Source organism: Nicotiana tabacum, chromosome 17 (genome assembly GCF_000715075.1).
Source record: "Nicotiana tabacum cultivar K326 chromosome 17, ASM71507v2, whole genome shotgun sequence".
Lineage (NCBI taxonomy): Eukaryota > Viridiplantae > Streptophyta > Magnoliopsida > Solanales > Solanaceae > Nicotiana > Nicotiana tabacum.
In genome coordinates, this window is record NC_134096.1 from 131,786,520 (window position 1) to 131,802,085 (window position 15,566).

The following is a 15,566-nucleotide window of genomic DNA, read 5'->3' on the forward strand; positions in this document are numbered from 1 at the left end:
ACTTTTGTGACTACGGGATATAAAGTCGCAGGCTAAAAGTGATTTTTGTCCAAATAAAAAATTTTAAGAAATAAAGGCACCAAAAAAGTGGGAGTACCAAATCTTTTGAAGCCATGGGGGGTCCGTAGTACTCTTTCTTGTAAGTGTTTTTGTAACAAAAGCAAACAAAAAGATGATTTTATTGTCAGCACTCTAAGAAAGTAGACAATTGGTATTGATAATGCTTGATTTTAATACGTTTAAAAAAAAGGAGAGACAAGCATTTTCTTTTTTGTCTCTCGGGTTGTGTACATTTTCTATGCAAAATTATTACCGATAAGCCTACTGTACTCATTTTGTTTACAAGCAAGTGATGATATTCTACACTTTATCAAAGTGACTTAGTATGTTTAGGAAAATTCAGTACTTTTGGTAAGACCATGTTTACACTTAGGAAGTAGTAGCGATATGGTAAGCTTTGCTCTCGCAGTTCCTATAATGGGAAAAAATAATTTTTAAATAAAGTACTTAATCCTTTTTTTTAAGGGTAGCCTTGAAGCAATGGTTAAGCTGTCTCCGTCGTCTCAGGGGCGGATGTAGGGTATATTCGATAGGTTCAATTGAACCCATAACTTTCGACGCGGAGTAAAAATTTATATGTAAAAATTCATTAAAATTATAAAAATAGTAGATATGAACCCATAACTTTAAAACTATAATGGGTTCAATACTAAAAATTTTAAAAGTTGAACCCATAGATTTTAAATCCTGGATCCGCCTCTGACCTATCTGTCGGTGCTCTAGTTGTCCGAAAGCCAGGAGCAGCTATTGGCCTGGACTGATTGTAAAGAAAAAAGTCAAGAGACCGCTAGAGAAAGGGTTTCGTTTTCGAGTATGAAAGTGTTCGCAACACATACCGAAGGGGTACTAATTAAGCCGACCATTAACGACTAGTTAAAATATCAGGACTGGTCTGATCCCCTATTTGATCAAAGCGCTACGAGAAAGATAAAAAGCAAATTCTCATAGTTGGAGCTCAGCTCCAACAACTAGGTTAAGGGTTCGAACCGTGGAAGGTTGTCGACATCACATTCCTTGCAGTGCCGCCGCTCTTTCCCAAACCCTGTGTGAACCTTTTTACTTCTTCGTTTTCTTAAGGTTTAAACAAAAGATGTTTACAGGAATAGTCTGCTCCTACAAAGCTTTGTCTCAGAGCCGGTATGAGCCCTACTAAAAATGCTGCTAAGCCCACCATTTTATTCATGTTTCATCTCCATTGGGGAAAAAAGAACATTTGGAATACAAAAATTACATGTATAGCAAAGCATATATCTCTAAATTTACACTAAACCTCTTTCTATCATCACTTTAGAGCTTGCTAAATAATATAAAGTCCTTAATAGAACTAAAACCTATATTTATGAGCGTACTCAGAGTTGATTTCCACTGATTTATAATTTTGTAACAGGACTTATAGATTGATGTTTTTCTTCCTGTGCAACTGTTCCTTCAACTGTCTAATCTTGGCATCAACTCTAGCAGAAAATCCAACTTTAGTCTTCTCCTTGGATTTCTGCTGCTCTTTCAACCACATCGGACCATCGATAATATCCATTCTAAAATGCTCCATTTCTTGGATCAAATGATCATCCATTGGGAAGAATGATCTCTGAATAATAATGTGAATGAAATATGGAAGTAGTGATGTTACAACAGCTAGCAATGTGACAATCCAGTACACTGCTGTAGGGCCAATGGCTTCAGTTAAGAGGTGAAATCCAGTTTTAGAATGGTGTGGTGGTAGCACACCATACAAGAACAAGAATATGTACCAGCAAATGATGCTACCCCATATGAGTAAATGGCTTATCCAAGTGAAATGGTTGATTATTAGCGCGATTTGGCAGTTCACTGTCCATATTATGCAAGTGTAGATAACTGCACCAATGTGTCCAATATCTGCCACTTTTCCTCTTTCTGTGAATGCAGCTGGGGAAAGTGCATAAATGTTGATTGCAAAGATTGCTAGTGATGTAAGTGAGGCATTTAGTATCCATCCGATGATTCGTTTCCAGCTGAAACAGATATTTTTTGGTCCTTGCTGATAAAGGGTTGGAAACTTCTCGAATAACAAACATGAAAAGAGAGTGATTAGGATATTGTTGAAAAACCATTGGAAGGAATTATAGTACCTATATTATGTGCAGCCTAAGTATCACGAACACGAATACATCATGTTGGATTTTCAGATGTGTGATATAATGTATTTGTTAGTGTCTGACTTACACATGAAGTCTTTGTTTCCTAGGGGTGCAACTAACTGAGTTAAGACTTTCATAATGTATAATGGTAACAATTAGGAGGGGGCGGGGGTGGATCGGGTAAGTTCTTGTTTTTTTTTTACCTTAAGACAGACTTCAGATGAAACATCCTGTTCCAGCACACCCAAGGAGATCACAGGCAAGGATGTCAAAAAGACGTTGAAGATGACGATGTACCAATCATCAAACAGAACCTGGCCTGAGGAAGTGGTGAGGATGTCATAGAAGAACAATGTGAGGCCAAAAGTGATGTTCTTGTAGACAAAATATAGAATCTGCAGCATCAGAATGAGGAACAAAATTCTTATTAGTACACTGAGATTTAAGGATGGAGAAAATTTGTCTGTCTTGGATTAAAAGAAAGATTATTTTCTCACCAGCTTGGATATCCTCTTGTAACACCAGTGACCGTGGACTATAAGTAGGCGCTCCAGGAAACAAAATTGAGGCATTGAGAAGTCACTTGCCATAACAGCCTGCAAACCTCAGTAATCAGCAGAATTAGAAGTTAGTAAGAAAATTAGGCTTCAATAACTGTAGAAATTAAGGATAGAAAGCATTTACCTGCATTCCTTCCATGCCACTGATTCCAACGCCAATATCTGCTTCTTGAATCATGCCTACATCATTTGCTCCATCGCCTATAGCCAACGTTGTCTTGCCAGTATGTTGCTTAACCAACCTCGTGATCTAGAAAATCTAGTCAGAAACTTATATAAAATTGTGTATTAAAGCATGAATATGAGAAAAAGTCATTAGGCTGCCCTAAGCATAAAAAACAGTGACATACAAGAGCTTTTTGTTTGGGAGAAACTCTGCAGCATATGACAGAATCACATCTAACAGCTAGTTTTAGAAGCTGGTCTCTTATGTCATCACTCAAGGCGATTTCAAGAGCTTTTCCATCCACTATCAAGGCAAAAGGCCGATCCTTTCTGTCTTCTTGAATGACCATCTGATAAGATCTTTCAATCTGACACAATATATCTTCTCTCATGACCTGAAAAACTAGAAAAAAAAGTTGACTACCTTAATTCCAATTCAATTTTCTATACGTATTCAGTGCATCAGTCTTTTTTCTGTTCCAAGAAAATGATACTTTGTTGTCACCTTCACAATATTTTTCGACTCAGCTTCTTTGCTTAGAGTCAAATGAACTTGGTTCATGTCATGCCGAAGTAAGCTGCAAGCAAACCTGCAAGATTTCACTTAGCTAGTGAGTGACCTTTCTCTGTGCTACCTTTAGATTCTTTTAATAGTAATAGATAATATTTCAAAAGCTGCGTACTTTTGCTATCCGAAGAAGAAAGTAAGTTCTCACCCAATGTTAACTGCTGTTTCTTTTTTATCTCCTGTCAGCAGCCAGATCTTCAATCCGGCTTGTGCAAGTTTGTCTATGCACTCAGGAACCTGAAAGAAGTCAGTGCAGAATCATTTTCCAGCTCTAAGGGATACATTAATTCCAAGGGATACATTAATGTCTTCAATGCAGCAGATTAGAGTTATGCTTTTGGCCAACACCTCCTCCTTGTCCCCCTCCATGACACTAGCTTTCTCATCTTTCCTTGTGCCAATTAAGAGGATATTGGAGGAGTGGCAACCAAATGAGGGAATGAGGAAAAGCAAGCTTGTCATAGGATGTTAGAGAAGGCTGTTGCCGGCAAATATTGCTTTTCGACTTTTCCCTCTAGACTGTCATGTGATGCTATATCAGTGTCTTTGTCCAAAATGTTGCACTCTTTAAGTTTTCGGCTAAAAGGACAAATTGCATATTGATTTGCTAATCAAGAAAGCACCAAAGATGATTTGTGAAATTAGCTCAGCGTTTATGGAAGCAGAATAAAGGAATAGAGAGCTCACCCCTTTTTGTAGCTTATCTTCTATTGCAACTGCACCTAGTAGGAGCAAATCTTTCTCAATCATTTCGGAGGCATTTTCTAGTAGCTCCTCTCTTTCTGGACCTATAGTGGCCTTGGCTTTTGTAAATACTGAGCTCCACTTCTCATACTCATCTGAATTGATTTTCTTGTATGCAAAAAGCAAGGTTCTCAAGCCATCTTCTGCATAGTTTGAAAGATGCACACTTGTCGCTTGCTGATATGTCCTACCATTATCTGCGAGTCTATCAAAAATAACACTGCAGAACAAGGGACAGACTTAGAAATAGACTAGAAAAACTAATAACAATCTGATGTAACGTATGCAATTACGTCTTACTTGTCAGCCCCTTTGCAAAGGAGAAAGATGTCTCCATTTTGATTTCTCACTATCACTGACATCCTTTTCCTAGAGCTGTTGAACTCTAACAGATTCAAAAGCTTGTATTCCCTATAAGCGATTAGCATAAGGAATGAGAAAAAAATGAATGGAGAATTGAAAGAAGAGGAGATGAAATTGAATTAAAATAGTTGAAAGTCACCTCTTAACATCCATTCCAGAAGAGGGGTCAAGTTCTTGAACAGCCATCACAGACTGAGTTCTATGACAGAACTTGAATCCAAACTCTTGTGCAGCTATCAGAAAGGCTACTTCCTCCGGAGACTCTGCCTCGTATTTCAGTCTATCACTTTTCTCATCTTCAACAGGAATGCCAGTATGACATAGAGCCATGACGCGAAAAAACATCATCATATCTGATACATTAGATCGATTAATCCACATTTTGTCCGTTAGTCGATCATCCTTGAAATTGAATCCCTTAATAACCGAGTCTCTTTCTTGAACAGAATTTCTTAATGTTGTAGTATTTGGTTTCTCCATTCCTTGATCCAAACCAAGGACCATCTTCTCTGCTGCTGGATCAGCCATTGAAAACTCAAACATCTCTAGGCTTCGAGCAGTGGAATCATATCCACCTAGACTGAACCGATATCTCTCCACCTCAATGTCCATTCTTCTCGAGGCTGCAAGATCAATTTCAGTGATTTCACCACCATATGAAATCCCTTCAATTGAACATTTCCTGAATTCCATTTGGTTACAAGTTAATGTGCCTGTTTTGTCAGTCAGAATCATTTCCACCTGTCCAAGCTCCTCATTTAAATTCGAAGTTCTAGCCTCAACTGCTTTATCTGTTACATCATCATACATCTTCTGGTCCTTATTGATGAGCATAGCTTGTAGAACTTTGACAACTTCAATCGAAACATATAAAGAAATCGGTATCAAGTAGCCATACAACACTAAAGCCCTTATGAATTGTAACAAGCACGATACAACCGGCTTTGATGGATCAAAAGATGAATCAGAAGCTCTTTTCAACTCAAGGTAATACCATTTAACAGCCTCAGAGTTTGTGAATATAGTTGAACCGATAGAGGATATTATCGATATCAAAATGAGCATGGTAAAGAGGACATAAATTACATGATCCATCTTCCTCTCTACTCGACTACGTTTAGATGGTGACCTTGTGGAGTTCCTCACAGCCTTTGTATCCGGTCCACTAAAGACCACAACCCCATAGATATAGTCAGTGTTTCGGAGCTTTGAATCCCTTAAAAGAATTTGAGATGGAGACAAAGGATGAGATTCATTTTCAAACTCCAAATTTCCTACAAATGTATAAAGGTTTGGATTTGGATCCTCGCAACGAACTGTGGCTAAAAACTTACTGAATTGTTCATCTGAATCTAGGCTAAGTGTGGCTTCCAAGCTTCTCTTAACTTTCAGATTAGTCTCACCATCTAGATTCATAGTCTCAACATAACAAAGACCATCTTCATAGCTTGAAGAAAGCAATAGAAGATCACTTGGAAAATACTCATTCTTGTTTACTTTTATAACATCTCCCACATATACTTCTTTCCAGGCTCTTTCCATGAATTCTCCATTTCCTATGTGAACCTTCACTTTTCTTGCATTCACCTTCAAGTCCTGCAATATCATTTTCATCAACAAGATATGACAATATAAATAAACATTAGTAGTGCTTACTATATAGAAGTTTGGAGTTACCTGCAAGAATCTATTCCAATCCTCCATTGCCTCCTTGAGCATACTAATCCCAACGACGAAAACAAGAGGAGAAATGACACTAACAGGAGTAAAGGGAGCCAAAGAAGTGACAGAAAGAACAGCAGCTAACAAGAAATACAGATTGGCAACACGACGAAACTGCTCGAAAAGTGCTATAGGAAAGAAGGTGACAATGTTGTATTTAGTTGTGGCAACATAGTTGTTAGGATAGTTGTATGGTTTGAGTTTGTGGCAATGTGGATCATTGCAGAAAACCACCCTGGAAAAACCTGGCTGCCCAATAAAACTTTGAGCTGATGGTGCACCAGCAAAAGAAGCAGGATCACCTTCATTAGTTTGAGGATGCAAACATGAGAATGTGTAGAGTTTGCTCCATTTTACTTTCTGTTTCTTTCTTCCTGCTGCCATTTTAGGAAATGGAGAAAAATGTGCTAGAGATTTGACACTCCAATGTTTGATATTCAACTAGAACACATGAACTTTAACTAAAATCTGTATGGGAAAATTGCCTTGTTGATCCTTGAAATATTACTTAATTATAACTTTCACCCTCTATTTGTCATAAAATGTTACTATTTTACCATTAAATGTTGAAAATGATTAAATTTTCACACTATGATGCAACTAATTTTCACCAAAGCATGAGTGATGGAGAAAGGATAAGAATATGGTTTAAAGAGTTAATACATGAGTTTAAATTATATTCACTCCGTGTAAATACTTTTTTACATTATAAGGTTCACTTAAAATATAATTAGAGGCAACCTTAAAAAATAAGGCAGTTACCAACTACTTAAATCCTAAATAAATTGACAAAGACTATATATCTTGTTTATAATTATAATCAAGGTTAATGTGTTAGAGGCACAATATTCCAAGGACTATGTTTGCAATTAGTTAAATTGCAGGACAGGCAGCAAAAAACCATGTTCTTATCCTTCTTCTTTACCTTTTCTCTATTTTTTTAATGTCAGAACTGGAAAATTAAGACTTGGTCAAGCTTTTTTATATATACAGACGGCAATCTCAAGAAAGGAAGTTTCTTTTACTTGTCTGTTGCTTAAGGTATTTTGTATAGACCACGTTGTTGCTTGAGCACTCTCCGGCTTCTCACTTAAGAAAAGACAATCTTCAACTGCCAAATGACCTAAAATTATAAACACTTTGTGCTTTGGATCAAGCAGGCCTTTAATAAAAACCATTTCTACTTAAAAACTTAGTATTTGCAGTTTTGGACTCAGCTGGTTGATGATATTCCCTAAGCAAATTTTCTTTTTTTTTCTTCTTCTTTCTGTTTTATTTTAGAGATAATCTTAGAAGGAAACACAGATTCCCATTGTTAGCGTGAGCAATGGTTTTACATGTTCTTCCTTTTATGTTTTGGTTAGAGATGTAAAAAGTTGACTTTCTAAGTATTACAAGACATTTGTTGAGAATTTAGATGAAATAATCAAACAATTTAAAATATTCAATTTGAATTGATTTGCAGAATATTAACCTATGGCTTTAAAAAACTCTTTTAATGAAAATTTAGCTTGATCAGCATCATTTTGCTTTTAAAGAGATACTTCACTTCTAAATGGCACATAATGGTATTAGTCAATAAAGTAAGTGGAGAATCATGATGTTTAACTTTAAATTTCAATAAAAACAAAAAATTATTAAGTGATTTTTTCTTATTTGATTAAGCCTTAATGAATAAGTTGATGATACTTGTGTTGGTGGGAGGTAGCAAGGCTCAAGAAAAAAAGTAGATATTTCATTTCAAAATATGCAAGGGTGGTCGAGTTGGTTGAGCAGGAGATCCCCAAATAGAGATCGCAGGTTCGAAACCCCCCGCATACTTTTTCGGATGAGTTCGTCGCACGGAACTTGCCTAATGCGATTTATTTCTTCAGTGTGGTTTGATGAAAGCTATTGCATTGAAGCGGGGTCTATCCATAATGTACCTCAAGAAATGCGGTGGCGGGTTCCCTAGTTTACAATATATATATATATATATATATATATATATACATATATATATTCTCAAGAAGTGAAACTAATTAAATTACATTAGAAAAGTTGGACGACATTTATTTCTTAAAGGAGAAAAACTGAATCTGCAATACATTATTCGGATTTCAAAATTCAGACAGCCACTTGGGTTGTTATGCATTGCAGAAGCCATAGTTCACGGATCTACAAATTAAATAATGTTAATCTTTTAAAGAAATGTGAATTTTTTAACGCAACTGTCAATGCATCTAGATTAAAAACGTGAAAATTGTTGCTTTTAAGTTTTAAGTCCTGAGATTAATACTACTAGGTTTTAGAAGACAAACAAATATTTAATTCAGTGAACTGCTATACACATATATAGTTCCAACTTCCAAGTTTTGTGAACTAAACTAAAAACAGCTACTCTTAAGTTATCATTTCTTTGTTCCTCTTATCTATTGCTGCGCATGAGCATACAAAAGGCTAAACTATCACTAGAATTGTACAAACCGAACCGAAAAATGCATCAATTTCTTTAATTTGTTCTTCCATATTCATATGTCAAGATCTATTATATTCTTATATCTTTTTTGGATTTGAAGTGATATTTCGATAATTTAAAATTAAATAGAATATATCATTATATAGGTATCACATTGATTTTTATGTTTAATTATTAAATTCAGTTAACCGTGAAAGTGTACATCAACGAAAAATTATTGTCAGACGACTAAAAAAATAAGTATTATATGTTACTAAGAAAATTTCCTCATAAGAATATGTTAATAGAGCATATATTTGTCAATTTTTTCAATTTTTACTAAACATATATTTACTTAGTAAAAATTTAACAAAGTAAAATTGAAATAATATTCATGTAATAAAATAACCCGCAAAACCGAACCAATCTAAGCCAATATAGTTGGTTTGGTTTGATTTTGATAAAAATCGAACTAACCCGATCCATGTACAACCTAACTACCGTTGTAAATATAATTTTAAATTTTAAACATGGGGTATTTTATTTTAGGTTAATTAAAACTTTTTTTTTATTTTACTCGGGCATTTTTGGGAATCCATTTTTTTCGGCCAGCTACGTAACAAAATTGATCTAATTTATTTCTTTTGAGCTAGATCCAATGATCTAAACAAATAAGAAGAACAAAGAAATGAGAGAAACAAAAAACAAAATACATTAAAAATTAAAAACATAGTCCTTACAAATATCATTATATATGATCTGTTATTCCCGGTCAATATTGCTGTATTTGTAAATATTAATTCTGCAAAATATAAGTTAACGTAATGAAACAATAATAATAAATTCGAGCCCACTGAATTCACAGTGTTTCCTTAAGGAATTTAATCCCCTCCTAGTACCCAAGGTAATGGATTATTTCCTCCCAGGATAGAACGAATAACACACTGGTGTAGCGGTACTTCAAACCCCAGTGTTTCGGCGAACACAAAGTTCGGTAGCAAATCACACTTACAGTTGCTTTGTTTGAAGTTAAAAACAATGCAGAACGAAGGAGTATATACTCAGAAAAACGTATGGAAGTTCTGAGAGGAAGGAGTGCAATGTATAGCCAATTTGTTGAGCGAATTGTATGTTGAGTTGAGTATCTTTCTTCAACATTTGCTGCTCATATATATAGCAGCCAAGAAGGAGTGCAAGACCAAACGTCCACCCTTCATGGTGGAGCAAGCATTACATGTTTGTGGAGCAAGCACTTCATGGTGGGAAGACCATTATCCGGCTGCCAAATTATCAATACACGGATTGGAAAATATCCGTTACAAATACGGATAATCTTACGTTAATATTTACTATTAACAAATAAATTTGGTCCAAAAAATTAATCAATCAATCGATCATTTGACCAAATCCAAATCCAAATCCGAAGCCGAAGCCGAAGCCGTAGCCGTAGCCGTAGTCGAAGCCGAGCCGAGCGAGCGAGCGACGATGACGGCGCGGGGCTTGCTTTCTTCTTAACTCTTTAAGAGCTACAAGAAGAGCAATTATATATATACCCACCAAAAATGTCTTCCACTTCCAATATGGGACAATGTCTCATTGTTAAGAGGGGGAAACTTAAAATTTTACTCAAAATTTTATTTTCCCTCCATTTCCCATTCATCCTCATTTTAAGAATATTACATCTTAAAAATAAAACCTCAACAATCCCCCACATGAATGGGGAATGGCTATATCACGGAAGTATGCATGAAAAACTGTGTGATTTACAAGCAAGGATTAATTGCATCTGGATAAGTAGGTTTCCCTTTGAACTTTCCGTAGTAAACTTATGTCGGATATACTCGGTCAATCGGTAGATTTGATATCTTTGAACCGTCGATCTTTGGTGTATACCTAGACAACCATAAGTCACACAATCAACCCTTAACCGTCTTTGGTTCTTATTGTTGTGTTCGTTTCAGCCATGAACACCGCCTGGTTTCATAAGTGCGTAGAGAACTGGCCTTACAAAGTTCTCCTTGAAGCGGCTCACACTTCACACTTAAATAGGTGATTCCTAAACGTGTCATCCTGTAGATACACTATTTGATATACCCCGTATCAAATTTAGAAATCATTAAAAAGCCTTAATGCTTTATCCTTGGTACTGAACATTGTCTCATTACGAGAATGGACTAAAATTTTATTTGACAATGTTGAACCGTCATTAATAACTTTGTTTGATCTCTTTGAACCTAGATCTTGGGATCTCCAGTCTTCTAGGTAGAGTTACCGCCACAATGACTTGTTCTCGGCCATAGCCCCATTCCCCTTGATGATTTCTCAACTACCTCTCTAGTTAGGCCTTTTGTAAGTGGATCCGACACATTATCACTTGACTTTACATAGTCAATTGTGATAATTCCTCTAGAGAGTAATTGCCTAACGGTTTTATGTCTTCGTCGTATATGACGAGATTTACCGTTATACATGACGCTCCCAGCCCTTCCAATTGCCGCTTAACTATCACAATGTATGCATATTGGTGCCAACGGTTTGGGCCAAAATGAAATGTCTTCCAAGAAATTCCGGAGCCATTCAGCTTCTTCACCGGCTTTATCTAAGGCTATGAATTCAGCCTCCATTGTAGAGCGGGCAATACATGTTTGTTTGGATGACTTCCAAGATACCGCTCCTCCACCAATAGTGAATACATATCCACTCGTGGACTTAGAATCAGTTGAACCGGTGATCCAATTTGTATCACAGTATCCCTCAATCACCGCAGGAAAATTATTGTAGTGCAATTCAAAGTTCTGGGTATGTTCTAAATATCCCAAAACTCATTTCATTGCCATCCAATAAGATTGGCCTGGATTGCTCGTATATCGACTCAGTTTACTTATAGCACAAGCTATGTCTGGTCGTGTACAATTCATGATATACATTAAGCATCCCAATACACGAGCATAATCCAATTGTGATATGCTTTGGCCTTTGTTCTTTGCTAATGCAAGATTCACGTCAATTGGAGTCTTTGCAACTTTAAAGCCCAAGTGCTTGAATTTTTCAAGTACTGTCTTAATATAATGAGATTGTGACAATGCCAGACCTTGAGGAGTCTTATTGATCTTAATTCCCAGAATTAAATCAGCAACTCCCAAGTCTTTCATATCAAACTTGCTATTGAGCATACGCTTAGTAGCATTTATGTTGGCAATGTCATTACTCATTATCAACATATCATCCACATATAGGCAAACAATGACTATGTGATTTGGAATATTTTTAATATACACGCATTTATCACATTCATTTATCTTAAAACCATTTGACAACATTATTTGGTCAAATTTCGCATGCCATTGTTTGGGTGCTTGTTTTAGTCCGTAAAGAGACTTAACAAGTCTATATACCTTCTTTTCTTTACCTGGAACCACAAACCCTTCAGGTTGTTCCATGTAAATTTCTTCCTCCAACTCTCCATTTAAGAAGGCCGTCTTAACATCCATTTGATGAATTTCAAGACCATACACTGCAGCTAATGCTACTAACATCCGTATGGACGTAATTCTTGTAACTGGAGAGTATGTATCAAAGTAGTCTAGACCTTCTCGTTGTCTATACCCTTTGACTACGAGCCTTGCCTTGAATTTATCAATAGTGCCATCATCTTTGATTTTTCTCTTAAAAATCCATTTAGAACCCAAAGGTTTATTTCCAGGAGGAAGATCAACCAATTCCCATGTATGGTTGTTCAATATGGATTCTATTTCACTATTGACTGCCTCTTTTCAAAACAATGATTCCGAAGAAGTCATAGCTTCTTTAAATGTTTGAGGCTCATTCTCCAATAAGAAAGTCACAAAATCTGGTCCAAATGAAGTAGACGTTCTTTGACGTTTACTACGTCTTGGATTCTCCTGATTACATGTACTTTCTTTTGTTTCTTCCCGAGGTCGTTTAGATCCTTCACCAAACGACTCACATTCCTTTTTATACGGATATATATTTTCAAAAAATTCAGCATTATCTGATTCTATAACCGTATTATTATGAATGTCGGGATTTTCTGATTTATGAACCAGAAATCGATATGCTTTACTATTTGTCGCATATCCTATGAAAACACAATCAACGATTTTCGGTCCTATCTTTACCCTTTTGGGTTTAGGAACTTGCACTTTTGCCAAATACCCCCACACTTTAAAATAATTCAAGTTGGGCTTCCTTCCTTTCCATTGTTCATAAGGAATGGATTGTGTTTTGCTATGGGGCACTCGATTTAATATTCGATTAGCCGTAAGAATGGCTTCCCCCACAAGTTCTGTGGCAAACCAGAACTTATCAACAACGCATTCATCATCTCCTTTAATGTGCGATTCTTTCTTTCCGCAATCCCATTAGATTGGGGCGTGTAAGGGGCTGTTGTTTGATGAATAATTCCATATTCTAAACATATTTCTTCAAAAGGAGATTCATATTCACCACCCCTATCACTTCTTATCATTTTTTCTTTCTTGTTAAGTTGCGTTTCAACTTCATTTTTGTATTGCCTGAATGCGTCTATTGCTTCATCTTTACTATTCAGTAAGTAAACATAGCAATATCGAGTACCATCGTCAATAAAAGTTATGAAATACTTCTTTCCACCGCGAGATGGTATTGACTTCATGTCACAAATATCTGTGTGAATTAAGTCTAAAGGATTTGAATTCCTTTCAACTGACTTATAAGGATGTTTAACATACTTAGATTCCACACATATTTGACATTTTGATTTTTCGCATTCAAACTTGGGCAGTACTTTCAAGTTAATCATTTTCCGCAAGGTTTTATAATTGACATGACCCAAACGTACATGCCATAAATCATTTGACTCAAGTAAGTAAGAAGAAGCTGAAATATTATTATTATTTTCAACAACCATTACATTTAGATTGAAAAGGCCCTCGGTGAGGTAACCTTTTCCCACAAATATTCCATTCTTACTAATTACAACCTTGTTGGATACAAAAACGCACTTAAAACCGTGCTTAACAAGAAGTCCAGTAGAGACTAAATTCTTTCTCATTTCGGGAACATGAAGGACATTGTTCAAAGTCATGACCTTGCCAGAAGTCATTTTTAGAAATACCTTCCCATATCCTTCAACTTTTGCTGTTGAAGCATTTCCCATATAAACTGTCTCTCCGGGTTCAGCAAGAGCATAGGTAGCAAAAGCCTCTCTAACTGCACAAACATGGCGAGTGGCTCCTGAATCAAACCACCACAGTTTAGGATTTCCCACCAAGTTACATTCAGAGAGCATGGCACACAAGTTATCAACATCATCATGGTTTACTACCATGTTTGCTTGACCCCTTTTCTTGTCTTTCTTCGGAGCACGACACTCCGTAGATTTGTGTCCGGTTTTCCCACAGTTGTAGCAGTTTTCACTGAACCGCTTCTTGCTTGGGTTGTATTTCGGACCAGAAGCCTTCTTCCTCTTTTTGTTAGCTTCAACAATATTTGCTCCCATTATTGTTGAATTTCCACGGCCTCTCCTTTCAGCAGCTTTATTGTCCTCTTCGATTCTCAACCGAACAATGAGATCTTCAAGGGACATTTTCTTTCGTTTGTGTTTCAAATAATTTTTGAAGTCCTTCCACAACGGAGGCAACTTCTCAATCATTGCTGCTACTTGGAATGCTTCGTTGATTACAAGACCTTCAGCAAGTAGATCATGAATAATCACTTGAAATTTCTGAACTTGAGTAATAACAGACTTGCTATCTATCATTTTGTAGTCCAGAAATTTTGCGGCAACGAATTTCTTCATCCCGGCATCTTCAGTCTTATATTTCTTTTCAAGCGCATTCCACAATTCTTTGGATGTCTCCATGCTACTGTATACATTATACAGATTATCATCCAGTCCGCTAAGAATATAATTCTTGCATAAAAAATCAGAATGCTTCCACGCTTCAATCACGAGAAAGTGTTCATTATCTGGAGTTTTATCCGGCAGATCAGGAACATCTTCCTTGATGAACTTCTGTAGACATAACGTAGTTAAGTAGAAGAACATCTTCTGCTGCCAGCGTTTGAAATCAATCCCGGAAAATTTTCCGGGTTTTTCTGCCGGTGCCAACGCCGGTGTTCGGCTTGTCGTTGCGTTGGCAGTCGCCATCGGAACAGCTTGGTTTTCGTTTTCAGTCATCATCTTTTCTGTAAAAGAATGACACAAACAAACGTTTAATACACGTTTTCAAACTGGAGTAAAAATCACGTAGATTTTAATATCCAACAAAACGCCACGAAGGCTTAACTCTCCAAAACGGGAGTACACAAACCACAAAGGTTTTAGTTTGCAGAATAATAAGAATAACACAAGTACAGAAATAAATATTAAATTCCTTAAGATTGTTATTCCCGGTCAATATTGCTGTATTTGTAAATATTAATTCTGCAAAATATAAGTTAACGTAATGAAACAATAATAATAAATTCGAGCCCACTGAATTCACAGTGTTTCCTTAAGGAATTTAATCCCCTCCTAGTACCCAAGGTAATGGATTATTTTCTCCCAGGATAGAACGAATAACACACTGGTGTAGCGGTACTTCAAACCCCAGTGTTTCGGCGAACACAAAGTTCGGTAGCAAATCACACTTACAGTTGCTTTGTTTGAAGTTAAAAACCAATGCAGAACGAAGGAGTATATACCAAATCCGAAGCCGAAGCCGAAGCCGAAGCCGAGCCGAGCGAGCGACGACGACGGCGCGAGGCTTGCTTTCTTCTTAACTCTTTAAGAGCTACAAGAAGAGCAATTATATATATACCCACCAAAAATGTCTTCCACTTCC

General features: G+C 36.5%; 1 protein-coding gene across 1 annotated transcript; it reads right to left on the reverse strand.

The window, feature by feature from the left end:
* Positions 1-1,209: 1,209 nt before the first annotated feature.
* LOC107770673 (putative phospholipid-transporting ATPase 5) lies at positions 1,210-6,737 on the reverse strand. Its single transcript, XM_016590004.2, has 11 exons — positions 6,258-6,737; positions 4,720-6,176; positions 4,518-4,628; positions 4,161-4,437; positions 3,622-3,710; positions 3,411-3,495; positions 3,091-3,300; positions 2,865-2,990; positions 2,678-2,776; positions 2,384-2,575; positions 1,210-2,098 (listed from the first exon to the last, which is right to left on the reverse strand). Exons 1-11 carry the CDS (start codon positions 6,684-6,686, stop codon positions 1,451-1,453), a joined length of 3,723 nt encoding a protein of 1,240 aa, XP_016445490.1. The 5' UTR covers positions 6,687-6,737; the 3' UTR covers positions 1,210-1,450.
* Between the last annotated feature and the right edge of the window lie 8,829 nt (positions 6,738-15,566).

Bases quoted from the DNA above. Each gene is read 5' to 3' on its own strand.
- LOC107770673 (XM_016590004.2), bottom strand. From the start codon at position 6,686: ATGGCAGCAGGAAGAAAGAAACAGAAAGTAAAATGGAGCAAACTCTAC. The intron at 2,991-3,090 runs GTATGTCACTGT...TAGATTTTCTAG, and splicing joins CTCCCAAACAAAAAGCTCTT to ATCACGAGGTTGGTTAAGCA. The intron at 2,099-2,383 runs GTAAAAAAAAAA...TTATTCGAGAAG, and splicing joins CATCTGAAGTCTGTCTTAAG to TTTCCAACCCTTTATCAGCA.